Source organism: Phyllobates terribilis, unplaced genomic scaffold (genome assembly GCF_046119375.1).
Source record: "Phyllobates terribilis strain yellow unplaced genomic scaffold, ASM4611937v1 Scaffold_2__4_contigs__length_985480577, whole genome shotgun sequence".
NCBI classification, from domain to species: domain Eukaryota; kingdom Metazoa; phylum Chordata; class Amphibia; order Anura; family Dendrobatidae; genus Phyllobates; species Phyllobates terribilis.
Window position 1 is genome coordinate 863,042,828 of NW_027362762.1, and position 16,391 is coordinate 863,059,218.

Sequence of the window (16,391 nt, forward strand, 5' to 3'; positions counted from 1 at the left end):
TTAGTGTAATAATTTACACTAAACCTCTCAATTCCACATCAGTCCGATAGTAAACCCAATTTCTAGCCACAGATCGTCTATCTATACCTGGTTATTTCCTGCAGACCACATAAATAATCATGATTTCCAATGCAATTCTACCACAAAAAATGAGATTCTCTCTTCTAAGGCTTTTATTTCTTCAATAGTATTTTCCAACATAGACTGGGAAGCGACTAAACCTGGCAGATGTCTCTATAGTGCCAGTTACAAATTACAGTAATAAGAGCCAGCATTCAGCAGTGTCGGGACCATGCAGGTGCCTCCAGAATGACTGGTTGTCCTGTCTGCCAAAGGAGGGCATGCTGGTTAAATGGCACTATTCAGGCAACTGGATGAGACAGTGGTTTCTAGCATGCTGGCTTTTGCTTAGACAGTGACATTTATGCATATCTAGACAGTCGGGTTTCTTATACAGAATAGACATAAAAGGTGTGCATTTAGTTATTTCTTACCACCTGCCAAAATACAGAGTTAAATGATCAGTCTACTTCCAGCAGTAACATATCATATACATATATTACCGGAGGTGCTGTAGTGGCTGGGTATACTCACGTACTAGTTTAATGGGTTTATCTGGTTTCGAAAATTAATTGCTGAATACCCTTTTAGGCAAATTGAAGTTAAAGGGGTTTACAGGTTTGGAATGAAAGTCTGCACACTCCATGTAACTGCAGACTTTTGAATCCTCACACCGCACCCCACACAGGATCAGGATACTCCAGTGCCAGCAGCGAGAGTGGGCGGTCACATACCCACAAGACGTGTGCAGTCTCGCTCAGTTCACTTGTATTGAGTGAGGCCTTGCACGTTTAGTCGGGATGTGGCCAGAAATATTCAAATTGCATACTTGCAGTAACGTGACAGCCCGCTCTCGCCGTTGGCATCGGAGAATCCTGACAGGATGTGGGGTGCACGCTGTGATGATACAAAAGTCTGCAGTCACACAGTTACTTATTCCTACACAAAACATGGAGCCAAAGGCCAAAGAAAGTATGTACCCAAAGCTTTTATTAAATATACAACACTAGGCTAACATAAATACAAAAGGGTTAAAAAAGGTCAGCAAGCAAGAGCACAGGGTGATTAAGGCCGCGGGCTCACAATCAAATAACAGGTCATGGTCACAGACAATTTGTAAAAAATCATCAATGTATATACTATTAATTCTATCCTCCCTTATAGTAATCTCATCTATTGCCTATAGATCAAGAGTATGTATCCATATAAAGTGCTAGTTCATAATCATCATGTTTGTTTCTAAAGTCTCGATCCAAAGATTATACACTGATGCAATTCATATTGTCCAGTAAAGTTAACTATGCTAGAGTCATTAACCATATGAGTGAATGCATCCACAATAGGGATGGAATATTCGGTGTCAGAGGATATATAGCGAAATTGCTCTTTTAACTTGTGTGGACCCGCTGTGCTTGCAGCCCCAACGCGCGTTTTGCATGGGCTTCTTCGGGGAGCTGTGACTGCTGCCTGGAAAACCCCTTTAATAGATGGAAGTACTATGTTTAGAGCCCTCATGTATGAGTCACTTTAAAAGACCTGGCCTGTCTATTTTTAATTACAGCCTATCTCTGTCAATAATACTTCATTCCACCTGTAATGACACTGAAGGGATGTTGAACACTTGGTGACAGTTTACCTCACAGATTTCAGCTTATTGTTGGGATATATGTCTAGAGTGTGGTAGGATATGGAGAGAAAACACAGACTCCTTGTAGATGTTGTCCTCAGTGGGATTTGAAAGCAAGGATGATGAGAATAGTTCATCAATGTCAGAGCGATGCCATTTGCTCAGGTGGCTGCCGGATATAAACCAATGGATAGTAGCTGCAAAGCACAGCTCTATTCAATGTCAAGTGGCTACATCAGATACTACAGAAAAGCCCTTATTCTTTTACATGGGAGCTGTTCTGCAGTATCCTTATTTATATTGTTATATGTTATTAGGTCCAATTACTAGGACTTTCTTCAGTCCTTATATTATTGTTTAAGTCTACTTTGAGGCACAACTGCACTTTTAGAGACATGCTTTACCTCATGGACGTATTCAGCAGTTCCTATTATTTCTGTCACTGTTATACAATTATTACCCGATATGTATGTAACTTTACGTTTTTGAGCCTTCACCATTGACCGCTACTTACTATTTATATTTTTGTGTATATTTTAGATATATTATGTATATGTAATAAAAATTATCAGTTTTACATAGTTCTTTGTTTACTTCATTTTGAGTTTAGATACTTCACTTTTTGGTGTAGGTATCATGTGTCAATTGAGTGTTTTACACACCTAATTTTTTGGTATATGAATCCCTTTACTAGACATTATGTCTTTGTTCGGATTATTTTTCTATCTAAAAGGAGTTTGTATGTTCTCCCCGTGTTTTCGTGGGTTTCCTCCGGGGTCTCCGATTTCCTCCCACACTCCAAAAACATGCTGATAGGGAATTTAGATTGTGAGCTCCAATGGGGACAGGGATGATGAGGTCTGTAAAGCGCTGAGGAACTAATCAATTTGTGGTGCTTGGACAACCCCTTTAAGTACTGATACAGTACACATCAATAGAGTATAAAGCAAGAAAAACTGGGCATACAATGTGAGTGGTCTCACCTTTATCTGTAGTTCAGAAGAAACAAATCTTGGCCCATGTGTACTGCTGTATATGTCACCGCTTTGAGATCCTAGTCTTTCCTTGCTATAAGACACAAACGATCTATAGGCTTTTGGGAGACTTCAGTGAAGGGTACAACTTTTGATTTTTTTTTATTTAATCCTGTGTATGATTATGGATACAATACTAAAGATCGAGCTAAAAAGGTCTGTTAGTTAATGGTGACATACATTACTAATTTATCCCTCTTGGAAAAGATGGGACTTCATGCATCAATGTCATTGGGCAAACCAATTTGATCCTGCATTCTTCTTTTTCACCTAGGACCTGTAGGGAGAGTTCAAAGTCGGCATTATTATTTTGGGATGAATAAACTGGGCCTTTTCAGCATAGTAAAAAGGACACCTTACATGTGTAACTTTGCTGAATAAGAAGTCAATGCTAAATATTGGTACATGATTTATTAACTCCAAGAACTATTCAAAGAGTTAGGAGACATTTGTAAATTTCCAAGTGACACAAACTTTAGTATAGGAAAGGGTTGGTTACAGTAAAGCAAGCCTACACATTAGATGGTTGTTGACCAAACCCCCAGATATTGGCAGGACCTCCTCACAATCTAAGGTGTATAAGGGCCTCCTTGTAGTTGAACGAAAAAAAAGGTACTATGTTAGCTGGTTGAAAAATGATTGATTGTTCTCAGTGGGAAAAACAAAATAATAATCATGTAGTTATGATATCTTTTAATGACTAACAAAAATAAAATAAGTGATGTTACAGAGCAAGCTTTCCAGACTACTTAGGTTCATCAGGCATGGTATAACAAAGTATCTGAAGAAACACAAATATATAAACAAAAAGAACAGAGACATGACATAAATGGACTGTCACGTAATTGCAAGGGACAATGTTCATTTATTTGGTCCCTTAGGGGAACAGTAGGCTATCCCTGTCCACGGGTTACCCCAGATGGTAGAGACGCCGGGATCTCGTACCTTGCTATGCTCCTATATAAACTTCTCTCTGTTCTCTCCCCCACCCAGTGAGCTATGGGGCAGAAGTGTATAGGATAATACAAACCAGACAGATATAGGTAAACAGACAGATAAAAGAAAACTACAATCATACAAATACACACAAAACAAGCGAGTGGGAATCAGGCGAGGAATAGGAGGACAAACAAAATGGGTAGAGAATAGGGAGATAAACACACAAACCAACTCCACGCAGAAATCTCCTGAAAAACACTCCAACCGCCTACTCCAAGCATTGAACTTCTCCTTCAACTCCAAACCAGGTAGTAGTAAACTATCACCCAAGGACACTGGTGAGCATATATACCAGAGGGGAGTGGCCAACACAGAACAGCTGAGACAATTCAGGATGGAGAGCTCCAGGAAATAAACAGAACTGATTAGCCCTTGCAATAACAGAGCAAGGAAAACCTGCACTCCTAATAGCAAGCTGAAGCAGTTCTAATCAGTGCAGAGGTTCGTGTAACCATATGCTGTGATCTTCTTGCCCCTCTCTGTCACAGTATCCCCGTGACATGGACATTAAAAAGGGGTCTCCTGACTCATGTTGGCCAAGATGTGGATTGGGCAGTTGGATCTTAGCATGTCCAATTCTTTTGTTTTTAGGAAAAATAAGCAATCAAAAAGTGTCTGCAGAGTTGTCAACCATCCAGAAACTCCAGGACAGTCCGTAAATTTTTTTTAAGGTGTCCGTGATTTTTTTGAAACTTAAGAATCTTATACAGATTATTTTGTCTGTAATTATCATTATTTTACATTTTACAGAGAATGCAGCTGATGTCTTCATATCAGAATTATGGGCTGTAGACATATATCACTTATAATCATCATGATTTGTTATGGTTTTACCATGTGTCTGACTGTTGTTATTTGATAAGGTGTCTAGAAAAAAATAAAAAGTTAAGTTGGCAACCCTGGGTGTATGGCTGTCGTTTACTCCACTCTTCCTACTGAGAACGTCATAGTTGCTAACTGCTCCGGATTTCCCAGTTCTTCTGGGCCAAGGTTTATGTAAACCCAACTGACTGGTATACATTTCTGGTGACAGCGCACACTAAGTATCAGACACACCCGATTCATTAAGTGGCACCCGCTGCGTAATGAATCAGGTCACTGTACTCCAGCGAGCGCTTCATTAAGACTGACAAGTGCTATGCCAGTCTTAATGAATCGTCCCCCATGTATGTAATAAAACATAGAAGATGTATAATTATGTATAATATACATAATTATACTAGTATAATTATCATTCCTTTGATTAAATCAAAACTCGCATTTATAACATGTAAAATAATAATTTCACAAAGAATTTTTAATGTGCTTTTCCAAAATACCAGAAAACTTTAGACTGCGAATGCATTTCAAGATACTCTGCAGTCATCGAATACACCTCTGACTATAGACTACCACTAAATAAGCCAATTGTGAAGTTAGAGAAGTAACACTGCAGAAATTTCTAAGAGATCACTGGAAATTGTCACATATGAATATATTACAAAATTATTCCAGTGATTGTCACATATGAATATATTACGAAATTATTCTACAATCTATTACCTAATAAATGAAGACGCATAAAGTATGAGGCACATGGATATTTAGATTTTTTTCTATGTAATATTGGTACACCATTTTTTTCCACTTTACGAATTAGCGGTTTATATTCTAGATCATTATGGGAACATAATATTGTCTTAAACCAAGGACATAAGGTTTTTAAACTTAATTATCTTCCATTCGATTATCGATCCCGGAGTGGCTGAAAGATTTGTTTTTAGCTAGACAGATCTCACGTGACCATTGTTGATGCCTTAGATGGTGACCCTTGAGAAATGAGATTATTCACAGTTGAAGGCTAAAGGACTTCCTGTTGTATGGATGAAAGAATGGATCATTGTGTGCTCTCGAGGTTGAAAAAAAAATCAATGTTACACTAAGGACAATCAACTCCTACCCATGAAGTGATCTAGTATTGATTTGTATCAGTGTCCTTTTCCATTTTCTTTACCTTACCCTTGTTGCTATAACTTTGCTTTCCAAAACATCCGTCAAACAAAGTCATGAATATATGTAGATTTGTTCTACAGAACATCAAGTCTCTTTTCCTTCCTGAATTGAGTATTTCAGGTGTTAAAAGCAATAAGAGTAGTTCCCATAATAATGATATGTGTGTGTCCAAATGTCCTTTTCGATAAATAGTCCATTCATCCTTATATTTATTATTACATTCATATAATGAATATTCTTTTGAATGACGATATCGTATTGAAATTATTATTTTTTCTTTGCAGGTACAAGAGTCTGGTCACTGGAAAAAGGGCGAGAGCCGTTATTGCGGTTTTCTGGATTCTCTCATTCGGTATAGGTTTGACCCCACTAATGGGCTGGAATTGCTTGGAAGTAGACTGTGGCAGAGGAGACATCAATTTCGCTCAGAATCGCACTGGCTCGTGTTTATTTGAAAAAGTAGTTACAATGACTTACATGGTGTACTTCAACTTTTTTGGATGCGTTCTTCTTCCACTGTTGATCATGTTGCTGATTTACATCAAGATCTTCATGGTTGCCCGCAAGCAACTCAGGCAAATCGAACTTAAGTGTGTAGGTGCAGACAACTCAAGGACCACTCTCCAGAAAGAAGTGAACGCTGCCAAGTCTTTGGCCATTATTGTGGGCCTGTTTGCGTTTTGCTGGTTGCCCATCCACATACTGAACTGCATCACACTTTTTGACCCCAATTTTCACAAGGAAAAACCAGAGTGGGCTATGTTCTTAGCTATTATATTGTCTCATGCCAACTCCGTGGTGAATCCTATCATATATGCCTACAAAATCAGAGACTTTCGTTATACCTTCCGTAAGATCATTTCAAAGTACCTTATCTGCAAAAAGGATAACTTTTCTAAATGCCCCAAGGGCAGCATTGGGAACTCCAGACACTTGCATATCAGTACTGTGAGTGCTAGCAATGCTTTTATGTGACCTCATACTAAGACTGACTGTTTAACGCAACGCACATGGACAAAGCCCTTTGTGTTGTTGGACAGGTTACATGGACATCTACTGTAAATCTGATGGTGGGGCCATTATGGATATGATAATTGACCACTTTGCTGCTGCACTTTGTTTTTTTGATACGTTCACCATTGTTTTTTTTTTTATTAGAGGGTATTGCTGAAGTTTCCTTCTAACTCCTCTGCACTGACAAATGTTCTACTGGTTTTATCAAACTCTTGTGATAAACTGTTCAATGCATGTATTTTATGGAACATTTATGAGGGACATGCACTTAATCCCCAAAACTAATATTTCCACATAGAGTAATCAACCAAAGCCATGTTTAGTCACAGTGGAAGGAAAGCTTCAGACCCATAGAAGAATGTACATTAGTTTGTTTATAAAGCACATTATTTATACAGCCTTTTATACATTGGTTGGATGTAGAGTAAATTTTTATGGTTTTGTAGATATTTTTTCATTTTATAATTTTTTTTTAATTTGGACATCCTGTATACAGTTCAGTTTATTTAAAGATCTTGTATGTCAAGTCTGTGTATTTAGTCTAAATGAAGGTGATCATACAATAAGCTGATAAATGCTAATAAGTCAAAACCTGGAATAAGTTTCCTTACAGAATCAGGAAAGGTAACGGTAAAACACTATTGTGTCTTATAAAATGTATTCCATATGGAATTTCCATAAACAGAAGGGGGCATAGAAGAAGCTCCTCCATGAACTTTTTTTTCTCTAAATCTGTGTATATTTGTATGCACTGCGGCGTCGGTGTTATTATACTCACCTACTGCTATTAGTGCCATTCCGCTTCGGAGTGACATCATCGCTCTTCAGACTCTCTGGATCACTCTGCGGACTATGTGTGAGACAGAAGTCTCTTTTAGGACAGGTGCAGACCAGCATATTTTCGGTCCAAGTGTGATCCAGCAAAACACTGGATCGTATTTGGACCAATGTTAGTCTATAGGTCCGTGCACATGTCATATTTTTCCCTTGGACAAAGCTGGTCAGAGGAAAATATCACTACATGCCCGAGTTGGATTCGGTATTCAAATTGCACTCGTCCATGCAAGTCAATGAATCTGTGGAAAACATTGTACTGCACTCGAATGACATCTGAGTGCAGTCCGATTTCCACGGACTGACAAAATAGAGAAGATGAAGAATTTTTTTCCTTGATTTTCTACATATCCGAGAGATTCGGATCACACTATGATCACACTCTGGTTAAACTCATTTGCATAATCGACCCGATTCTCTCGGATCAATGAATACATAGTCGTCTGCACCTAGTCTTACAATGTAAATCTATGGAGCATCGTTCTGACACATTGTAAAAGTCACTTCCGGGTCATGCAGAGCACAGTGTGATCTGTAGAGTCAGGAGAATAGCGGAACGGCGCTGTATACCAAACAATATGGCGGTAGGGGAGTATATTACACTGGCACTAGACTACATACACATATACACAGATTTAGAGGGAAAAAAATTCATGGGAGGGCTTTTTTTAAAGCAAAAATAAAACATGAAAAAACGTAGTTTGTCGAAATCCAAAAACACAAGTTGCCTATATGTGTCCTGGGAGGCATTACTTTTTTATTCGTTGCAATCAGGGTCAGATTAACCCTTCATAAAACGTTGGGGACCAGGGTCTAACACGATAACGACCCTCAAATATTTAGCAGAATATAATTCTTTCAAGAGTTGACTTTGGGTCCAGTCACTTGCCACTTTTGTAGGCTTATTCGCAAAAAAACCCTTTAGAACTTAAAGACGTGTAAGCTAGTCGTTCTCCGGTGGGCAAAGAAAACCATAATTATAGTGCGTATTAAATAGTAAATTAAGTGACTGCAGCTGAGACCAGGGGAGACAAATATAACCAAGCCTTGCCTCTCTCATCCAAGCTAAAGATGTGGAAGGAGGACGAAAAGACCTATTTCCTGCTACAAGGAGCTAGGGGTAAGTAGCCCACCAGCTCCAATATAATGCAAAATTCCCCAGTGTTGGAAAATACCATCAATAGCCAACCACAATATTGATGCCATGTCACATAATTTTCATGACTTTAATAGAGTTGCAGGAGAGTAAAAAAATCAGGATTGCAGAAAAAATAGGGCTGCAGAAACCGCACCTTTTTTGATCAAGGACTCTGCGCGATGTTACATTCAAGTGAGTAGAGCTGAGCTGCAACCGATGTTTCTGCAAGAAGGCAGGCATGTTTTTCTATTCTCAGGCAATTCCATAAATGTTCACATTACAACTTTAGGATATGGTCAGACGACTGTGTGCTGTCCGCTGTCTTCTGTTCTCAGGTGGGACTCGCCCAATTAGTGCATAAAAATATAAAAAAAAGATGCCATTCTGACACTATACCGCATGGCTTCCAGTTTTAATGGATCCATTGGAAACATTACATAGGAAACTGTATTAAGAACTATATTATTTTTATAATCATGGATTTAAAAAATGGATGTTATGCGGATGTCAAAAATGGACATACGGCGATGAAAATCAGACGTATAGGACACCAAACGGATGGACAATTTATCATAGCTCAGCCTTATTGGCAATACTGTCGTGAATCATGGCTCAAGTGACTATTTCAAACACTTTCTGAGTTTCTTCCTAATGACTGGACCTGAGAAGCGCTCTGAGTCACTGGCTACGTCTTGCTTTGCTCTTAGCAGGGTTCAGTCTGAGAACAGCTGCGGTGAAGTCTTGTCCCAGAGGGCTGATCTCAGATTGGAACCAAAAGAAAAGGTCAATGCTCATTCAAGGTCCAAGGGGCAAAGCACAAATCCTAAGTATCCTAAATAATTCTCTGGAGGTTGTAATATATATATATATATATATATATATATATATATATATATATATATATATTTGTACTATTTCTGTGATTGCAGAACGAAAACACAAAGCAGATCTCACAATTAAAAAATCCATTGTATGAGGGGTCTTATGGGGGCTCTTGAGTTTTTATTGTGTTGTAGACAATCTGATGTTCTCTTTCATGGTAAAGGGCTACACATTAATGTGATCAGGGTTTATTTAGAGAGTTAATGATTTACAATATGAATAAAATGAATGCGACTACACTGCGGGACTCTAAAATCTTAAATACCACCTATATCGTATATGTCCAGTATATACAGCGTGTATGTGTTCAATATAACTCTTGTACCAGTGAGGCTTGAGTGCTGGACGTCTAAGCACTGGGACCCTACCAATCATTAGAACGGGCGTCTCTGAGCCCCCTGTGAGACTGAAGAGGTAATGAGCATGCATAACCACCACTACATTCACTTCTATGAGACTGATGGAGCTAGTCATGTGTTATCTCCTTTAGTCCTATAGATAATAATTGGAGGAGTAACTATCTCAGAGTTACGAGGCTTGTCAGCATCAACAGAAAATGGTTTAAAGATAGTAAATGGCATAAAATAACATGTATGATAAATAAATCCCAGTGCTCTCTGCCAATTTCTGCTTACTTCCCTGCAGCTGTCCTCCACATGGCCATTCACTGGCCTTAGCGGTAGCAGGCATAAGACCACTAAGGTGACTGAGTGGCTGTAGTGATCATGAAGGGTAGATGTTGTGACTGCTGCAGGAAGGATGTTGTGACTGCTGCAGGAAGGTTAACTGGTGGGGGCATCGGGGCTGTGGCAGTGGAGTGTCAGGATTTATCAGGTAAGATTTTTTTTTTTAGATCATTTACACCTTTAGCCTTTTTTTAGTTGATCTTGGAAAATCCCTTTAAGTTGGTCATAACCGTGAGACTGATGTCAACTGTACACTCTTTTGGCCAACACCTACTCTTGCCATCTCCACCATCAAAAGGTTTGTCCACCCTTTAACATGCACATTGAGTTCCTCTGTCCATGTATGTTCATTTCACTAGGAAGAGGGGAATAAGCCACTACAAAAAGACTATTCTTGTAGTATCACCACGTATATATAGGACTTTAAAAAAGTTCCTACAATTTTTTACTTATACGTACAGTCTGCTTTATCACAAGGTGGTATTGCTGTCCCCAATCTGCTGCTTCTGTATATTTTTTTTTACAGATTATTAGTATATAGCCATTATAAAGTGACAGGCCGAGTGCCTTAGCCCATCAGTAAAGTACAGGGATTCTGACATGTCCCCAAATCAAATTTATTTTTTTGGTAAAAGTCAATTAGTATTTTGGGTTTAGTTTTCCAAAAGAGCATTTGTACTTGTACTGATAGTGGCTACATTTACAAGAAACATCATTTCACCCTAAAAGAACACAGGTACAGGTAGTCCCAGACTTACGAACACCCGACTTGTATACAACTTGTAGATATGAACGATGTAAAAAAAAAAAAAAAGAAATCTAGTACTCCCTTCACTGCTCACCACTACGGCCAATCTGTTGCTCGCCACCTGCCTTCCCTTCTTTTTTTCTGCCATCGCGCAATGCATTTCCAGGCTCTTCACTATGACCCAGGACTTTCAGCCGCGTCCAGGCTTCAGACGTCACTGTGTTTTGGAAGGTTGCATGGATTTTTGGCCGCACCCATGCTCCGGAAGTCATCACAAAATTGATGCATAGACCCTAAAAGAGGGCTGTCTCAAGATCTCATGTGGTTAAAAGTGCAAAGTGCTTGTAAATGCAAGCAACTTTGCTGTTCACTTCTTCTCTGTTCTTAAAGTGAATCTGTCAGCAGGTTTTTGCTATCTAATCTGAAAGCACTATGATGTAGGGGCAGAGACCCTGATTCCAGTGATGTGTCATTTACTAGGCTGTGTTTCGCTGTTTCAATAAAACAGTGTTTTATTAGCAGGAGATTATCATTACAGGACTAGGTGTCTCATGCTTCCTAGTCCAATCACCCCCCCACCACTAATTAGTAGCTTTTTGTCGATATACAGTGTACACAGAAAGCTGGTGTGGGTGGGGTTATATAGGGCTCAGCAGTCTGAGCTCCGCTAACGCTTCAGCAGAGAATACTGTGACTCTGTCACAACTGCTGCACCCAGCAAGCTAAGTGATACATCACTGGAATCAGGATCTCTGTTCCTAGATCATGCTGATATGAAGACGGCAAGGATGCAGCGTGCTATGACAGAAAAAAGATAACTGGATGGCATGAAACAAGTAGTGAGATGGCCTGAGAGGTCAGCAATGAGATATTAGTTTTTGTTTTACTGGCCCTGTTCCAACTTGCATACAACTTTGGGTTGCGAACAGACCTACAGTCCCTATCTAGCGCATAATCTGGTAACTGCCTGTACAGGTTCTTCAGTTACCTTCTTGCGGGATTTTAAAAAAAAACTCTAAATTTACCCGTTTTACTTATTTTTAATTATAATCAGATGAAATATTATGTTATAGTCATGAGGCCTCCGACATAACTAAGAAATGACTGAAACAAGAAACTTGGCAGAAAAAGCAGTGACACATTTTCTGGAAAATTTGATTTTAGGAGGAAATGGTCTTTTGAATAGTGAAGCACTCCTCCCAATCAAAGTTTTTATCCTCTTAATATATTGCAGTCATTATATTATATAGAACTGTGAACTTAACAATTGCTCATTTTGCCTTTCTACCCAGTTAATTCTTCTCTTTTCTCTGCCCTATGTAGAAGCAGGAAGTCTCTTGTCCCTGCAGAAATCATTCTTTTCTTCCATTCCTAACCCAGCTGCTCTGCTCCTCCCCACTGCCAGGGACATTTGCAGTGACTTATGACTCATACAGGGAAAACTGACCTCCTGTTTCTACATAGAGCTTAGAAGGATTCAGCTAGTCCGTTTTTAATCACGTGATGTCATAGACCTAATGGAAAAGAGAAGAATTAGCTTGGTAGAAAGGCAAAATGAGCAATTGTAAGTACACAGTGCTATATAATATGATGACTGCAATATATTAAGAGGATAAAAACTTTGATGGGAGGAGGAGTGCTTCTTTAATTCCGCCATTACACTAAATGTCTAATAGAGCTGCTTGAGTATGCAATGATATATACCACTCCTTAAACAATATGTAACCGTAATGTAAGCTACAAATGAGATACTGATGGGAGCAACTCAATATTTTTAATCCCTATTATCATGGTATTGTCTGAGAAAAGTCCATACCATCTTCATTATAAGTATAGCGAATGGCATCCTGGACTGGAAAAAATGTACAGTACGCCTTTCAGTGCAGTCGAAGACCATTTCACATGATATTATGTTACCGGTTTTGATAAAGTACCTTTATTTTAATACTGTTATTTTTTTTTTTTAATACTGTACTGTTTTGCACTTTATTGGGAAAATGCAGAATTTTACAATATTTATAAAGAACATGTTCATTTCAGTTATGTACATTCCTAGGAAATTCTGAAATGATCTTTTTTGGTGTCTGTTTTTAAGTCTAACTTTATTTTACATAAAATATAAAAAGAGAAAAAAAAATGGAGAATTGTTTCAACAGCAACGTTCCTTCACATATATTATATCAGCCCTTGTAATGTGATTTTCATTGGAATAAATGGACTGGCGCATCTTCCTGCTGGTCTCAACTGTACCCTGTGGACCCTGTTGAGTGGACAGAGTCGAGGGACCACCTGGAATATTAATGTGACTAAGTGGACCATCTAGGACTTTTTGATGCACTGCTCCGTTTCTCACCATGTGATGTCGTCGTCAAAGTTTTTGCACATACAGGACGCATTGTTATGTTTATGATAATCGATGATGTCTCAGATCAATTACTTTTTTTTTTATTTTAAAAAAAGCCACCTTGCCTTGATTATTTAGGCTGAACAATATGTTACAATGTTCTCCATAGTTCAGCACTTTGCTTTTTGCCTTTTTCATGTATAAATAAAAGCACTAACATGGTCATTATTAGTAAGTGATTTCTCAGAAAATTAACTTGCACTGTGATGTGTTGTTTATATATTCCAAAACTGATGCACATACCATTAAAAGGGTTGTCTGAAGTTCTCGTGGTTAAAAGTGCTTGTAAATACTGTACGAGCAACTTTGAAATTCACTTATTCTCCGTACTGAAATTGAATCTTCCAGCAGGTTTTGGTATGTAATCTAAAAGCACCAAGATGTAGTGGCAGAGACCCTGATTCCAGTGATTTGTCACATTCTAGGCTGTGTGTTGCCATTTCAATAAAATCAGTGTTTTATCAGCAGGAGATTATCACTACAGGACTAGGTGTCTTGTGTCTCCTAGTCTAACCACGACCCCACCACTGACTAGTACCAATTGCAGCATTTAGAATGCTGGTATAGGGAGGGGGCTCCTTCTCTCACTCTCTCGGCACCCCTGCAATGTCATTTGGGGCTGCTGATCGTTGTGTACCAACTACGGCGGCATGTTAGACCATTCCAGGAGCATGGTCTAAAAGGCAATCTGTCAGTGTAACACTGACAGCTATAATGCATTGCAGTGCTGGTGCATTGCAATGCATTATACCAGTGATCAGGGTAATAAAAGTTTAAGTCCCATACAGTGACTAAGTAAAAAAGTAAAAAGAAAATATGCGAAAAAAATACGTATATTTATGTAAAAAGGTAGTGAACACCGTAAAAAGAAGAAAAAAAAACTTGGCAAAAAAATATGATTTTTCATCATACTGCCCAAAAATAGTGGATTAAAACGCAATCAAAAAGTTGAATGTAAATAAAAGTGGAATCAATAAGGGTATGTGCCTACGGTCAGGACCCGTCTGCTTCCTTGATGCTGCAGAATAGCCGCGCAGTTTCCACCCTCATTTTATACAAATGAGCTGCGCAAGTTTTTTTTTTCACATGCGGACTTTGCTCATAGACATTAGTCTAGTGGGAAAGTCCACTAGCGGACCTGCAAGAGAAATTGAAATGCTGGGGATCTGAAAGACGCGCCGCATGTCAGTCTCCGTGGGTGATCCGCAGGTGCACAGAGACGCATAGTGGCCATGGCATTTCTAGAAATCCATCCACTATGCTGTAACATCTGGACGCAGCGGGTTTGACGCTGCATAATATGCAGCATCAATCCCGCAGCGGCTCCTGACCGTGGGTACATACCCTAAAACGCCATCTTTTCCGGCAAAAAAACAAGTCGCTGTACAGCTCCGTCAGCGGAGAAATGAAAAAGTTATAGCTCTCAGAATAAAGTGATGCAAAAACAATTCTTTTTTCCATAAAATAATTTTTATTGTGCAAAAGCGGCAAAACATAAAAAAGTTATATCACTGTAATCGTACTGACCCAAAGAATAAAGCTGTCTTATCACTTTTACCGCATGCTGCACAGCATAAAAAAAAAAACAACCCCCAAAAAAATTCTTGAAGTGCTGGTTTTTGTTCATTCTTCCTCCCAAAAATTGGAATAGAAAGCGATGAAAAAATGTCATGTGACCGAAAATGTTACGAATAAAAACGTCAACTTGTCCAGCAAAAACAAGCCCTCACATGACTCTGTCGGCAGAAATATAGGAAAATTATAGCTCAAAATATAGCGGTGCAAAATCTTTTTTTGAAAAAAACAAACATTTTTTAGTGTGTGACAGCTGCGAAACAGAAAAAAAACAATATGAATCTGGTATCGCGGTAATCGCACAGACCTGAAGAATAAAGTGGTCTAATCACTTATACCACACAAGGAACAGCGTAAAAAAGAAATAAAACCAATTCTTCATCTGCTGTTGATTTGTTCATTCTACCTCCCAAAGATCGCAGTAAGGCTCGGCTCACATTCATTCTGCACTCTCCACTATCATGACAACCCATCAGTGACCCGCGATCATGTCATGGGTGGAGAAAATGACACGCGCACACACACGGCACGTATTAAATGCCTCTGTCAGAGATTCTTCACTTGTTAGATGCCGCTGTAAATCGCGGGCAGAGCACTGCTCCACCTGCGATTGTTAGTGGCAGATCTTGGCTGTAATACACAGCCATCGCCTGCCGGGTATGGGGTGCTTCCGACATGCACCGTACATGTATGGCGGATGTGGTGAAGGGGTTAAACTATCTTAAGTAGAGCACCTTTCTTTCTCCTGCCTGAAAATTGATATTTTGAGCTTGTGACATTGGCCGAGCTGCTCGTCCACACTGTGTGCTGTCTACTACTGCTAGCAGAGGCAACATGGGAGAACCGCAGAGACAATGAGCAGAGACGGATCCTCGGAAGTGGCTGGTAATCTTAGAAATAAGCTGTAGACTACAGAATTAAAAAAAAATCTCTATTCTTAATAGCAGAGGGGATTTTTAATAAGCGATAAATTGTATAGTTGCTTGTTTTTGCAATTTTACCCATTTAATAAGATGAGCGAACCCTTTTCCATTCTGGCTGGGAAATAGTTGTATTAGCTAATCCAAGAGGAAATTGGAGCCAACACTTTGTATCTCTAGTGGGGAAATAATTTTATACCTATAAAGTCATCTCTTCTGAGGAAATATAGTTACGGTATCCGTTACGCTTATTAGAAGCAAATGTTGCCAAACATGCCAGGTCAAAATGTGATGCAATGAAAGTATGAGCCACATGATGAACTATCAGTTCTCAGGAGAAAAAAGAAAGAACTGGTTTTACATGAAGCAGGAATTCATGTAACAGCTTTTATGTTCTTTTGACAATCATGTTGTCATACCATAAAACATTTCTGGGCACTTAATTCATGGTGGCCTTCACACATACACACATTAGTTT

The 16,391-nt window shown here is 39.0% G+C and overlaps 1 protein-coding gene across 1 annotated transcript in view; it reads left to right on the forward strand.

Annotated features, from left to right (window-relative positions):
- ADORA2B (adenosine A2b receptor) overlaps positions 1–13,583 on the forward strand; it is an 85,390-nt gene extending 71,807 nt beyond the window's left edge. The window contains exon 2 of the mRNA XM_073667998.1: positions 5,997–13,583. Within this exon, the coding sequence (XP_073524099.1) occupies positions 5,997–6,687 (691 nt within the window). The 3' untranslated portion in view covers positions 6,688–13,583. The remainder of the gene's footprint in view (positions 1–5,996) is intronic.
- Positions 13,584–16,391: the final 2,808 nt, after the last annotated feature.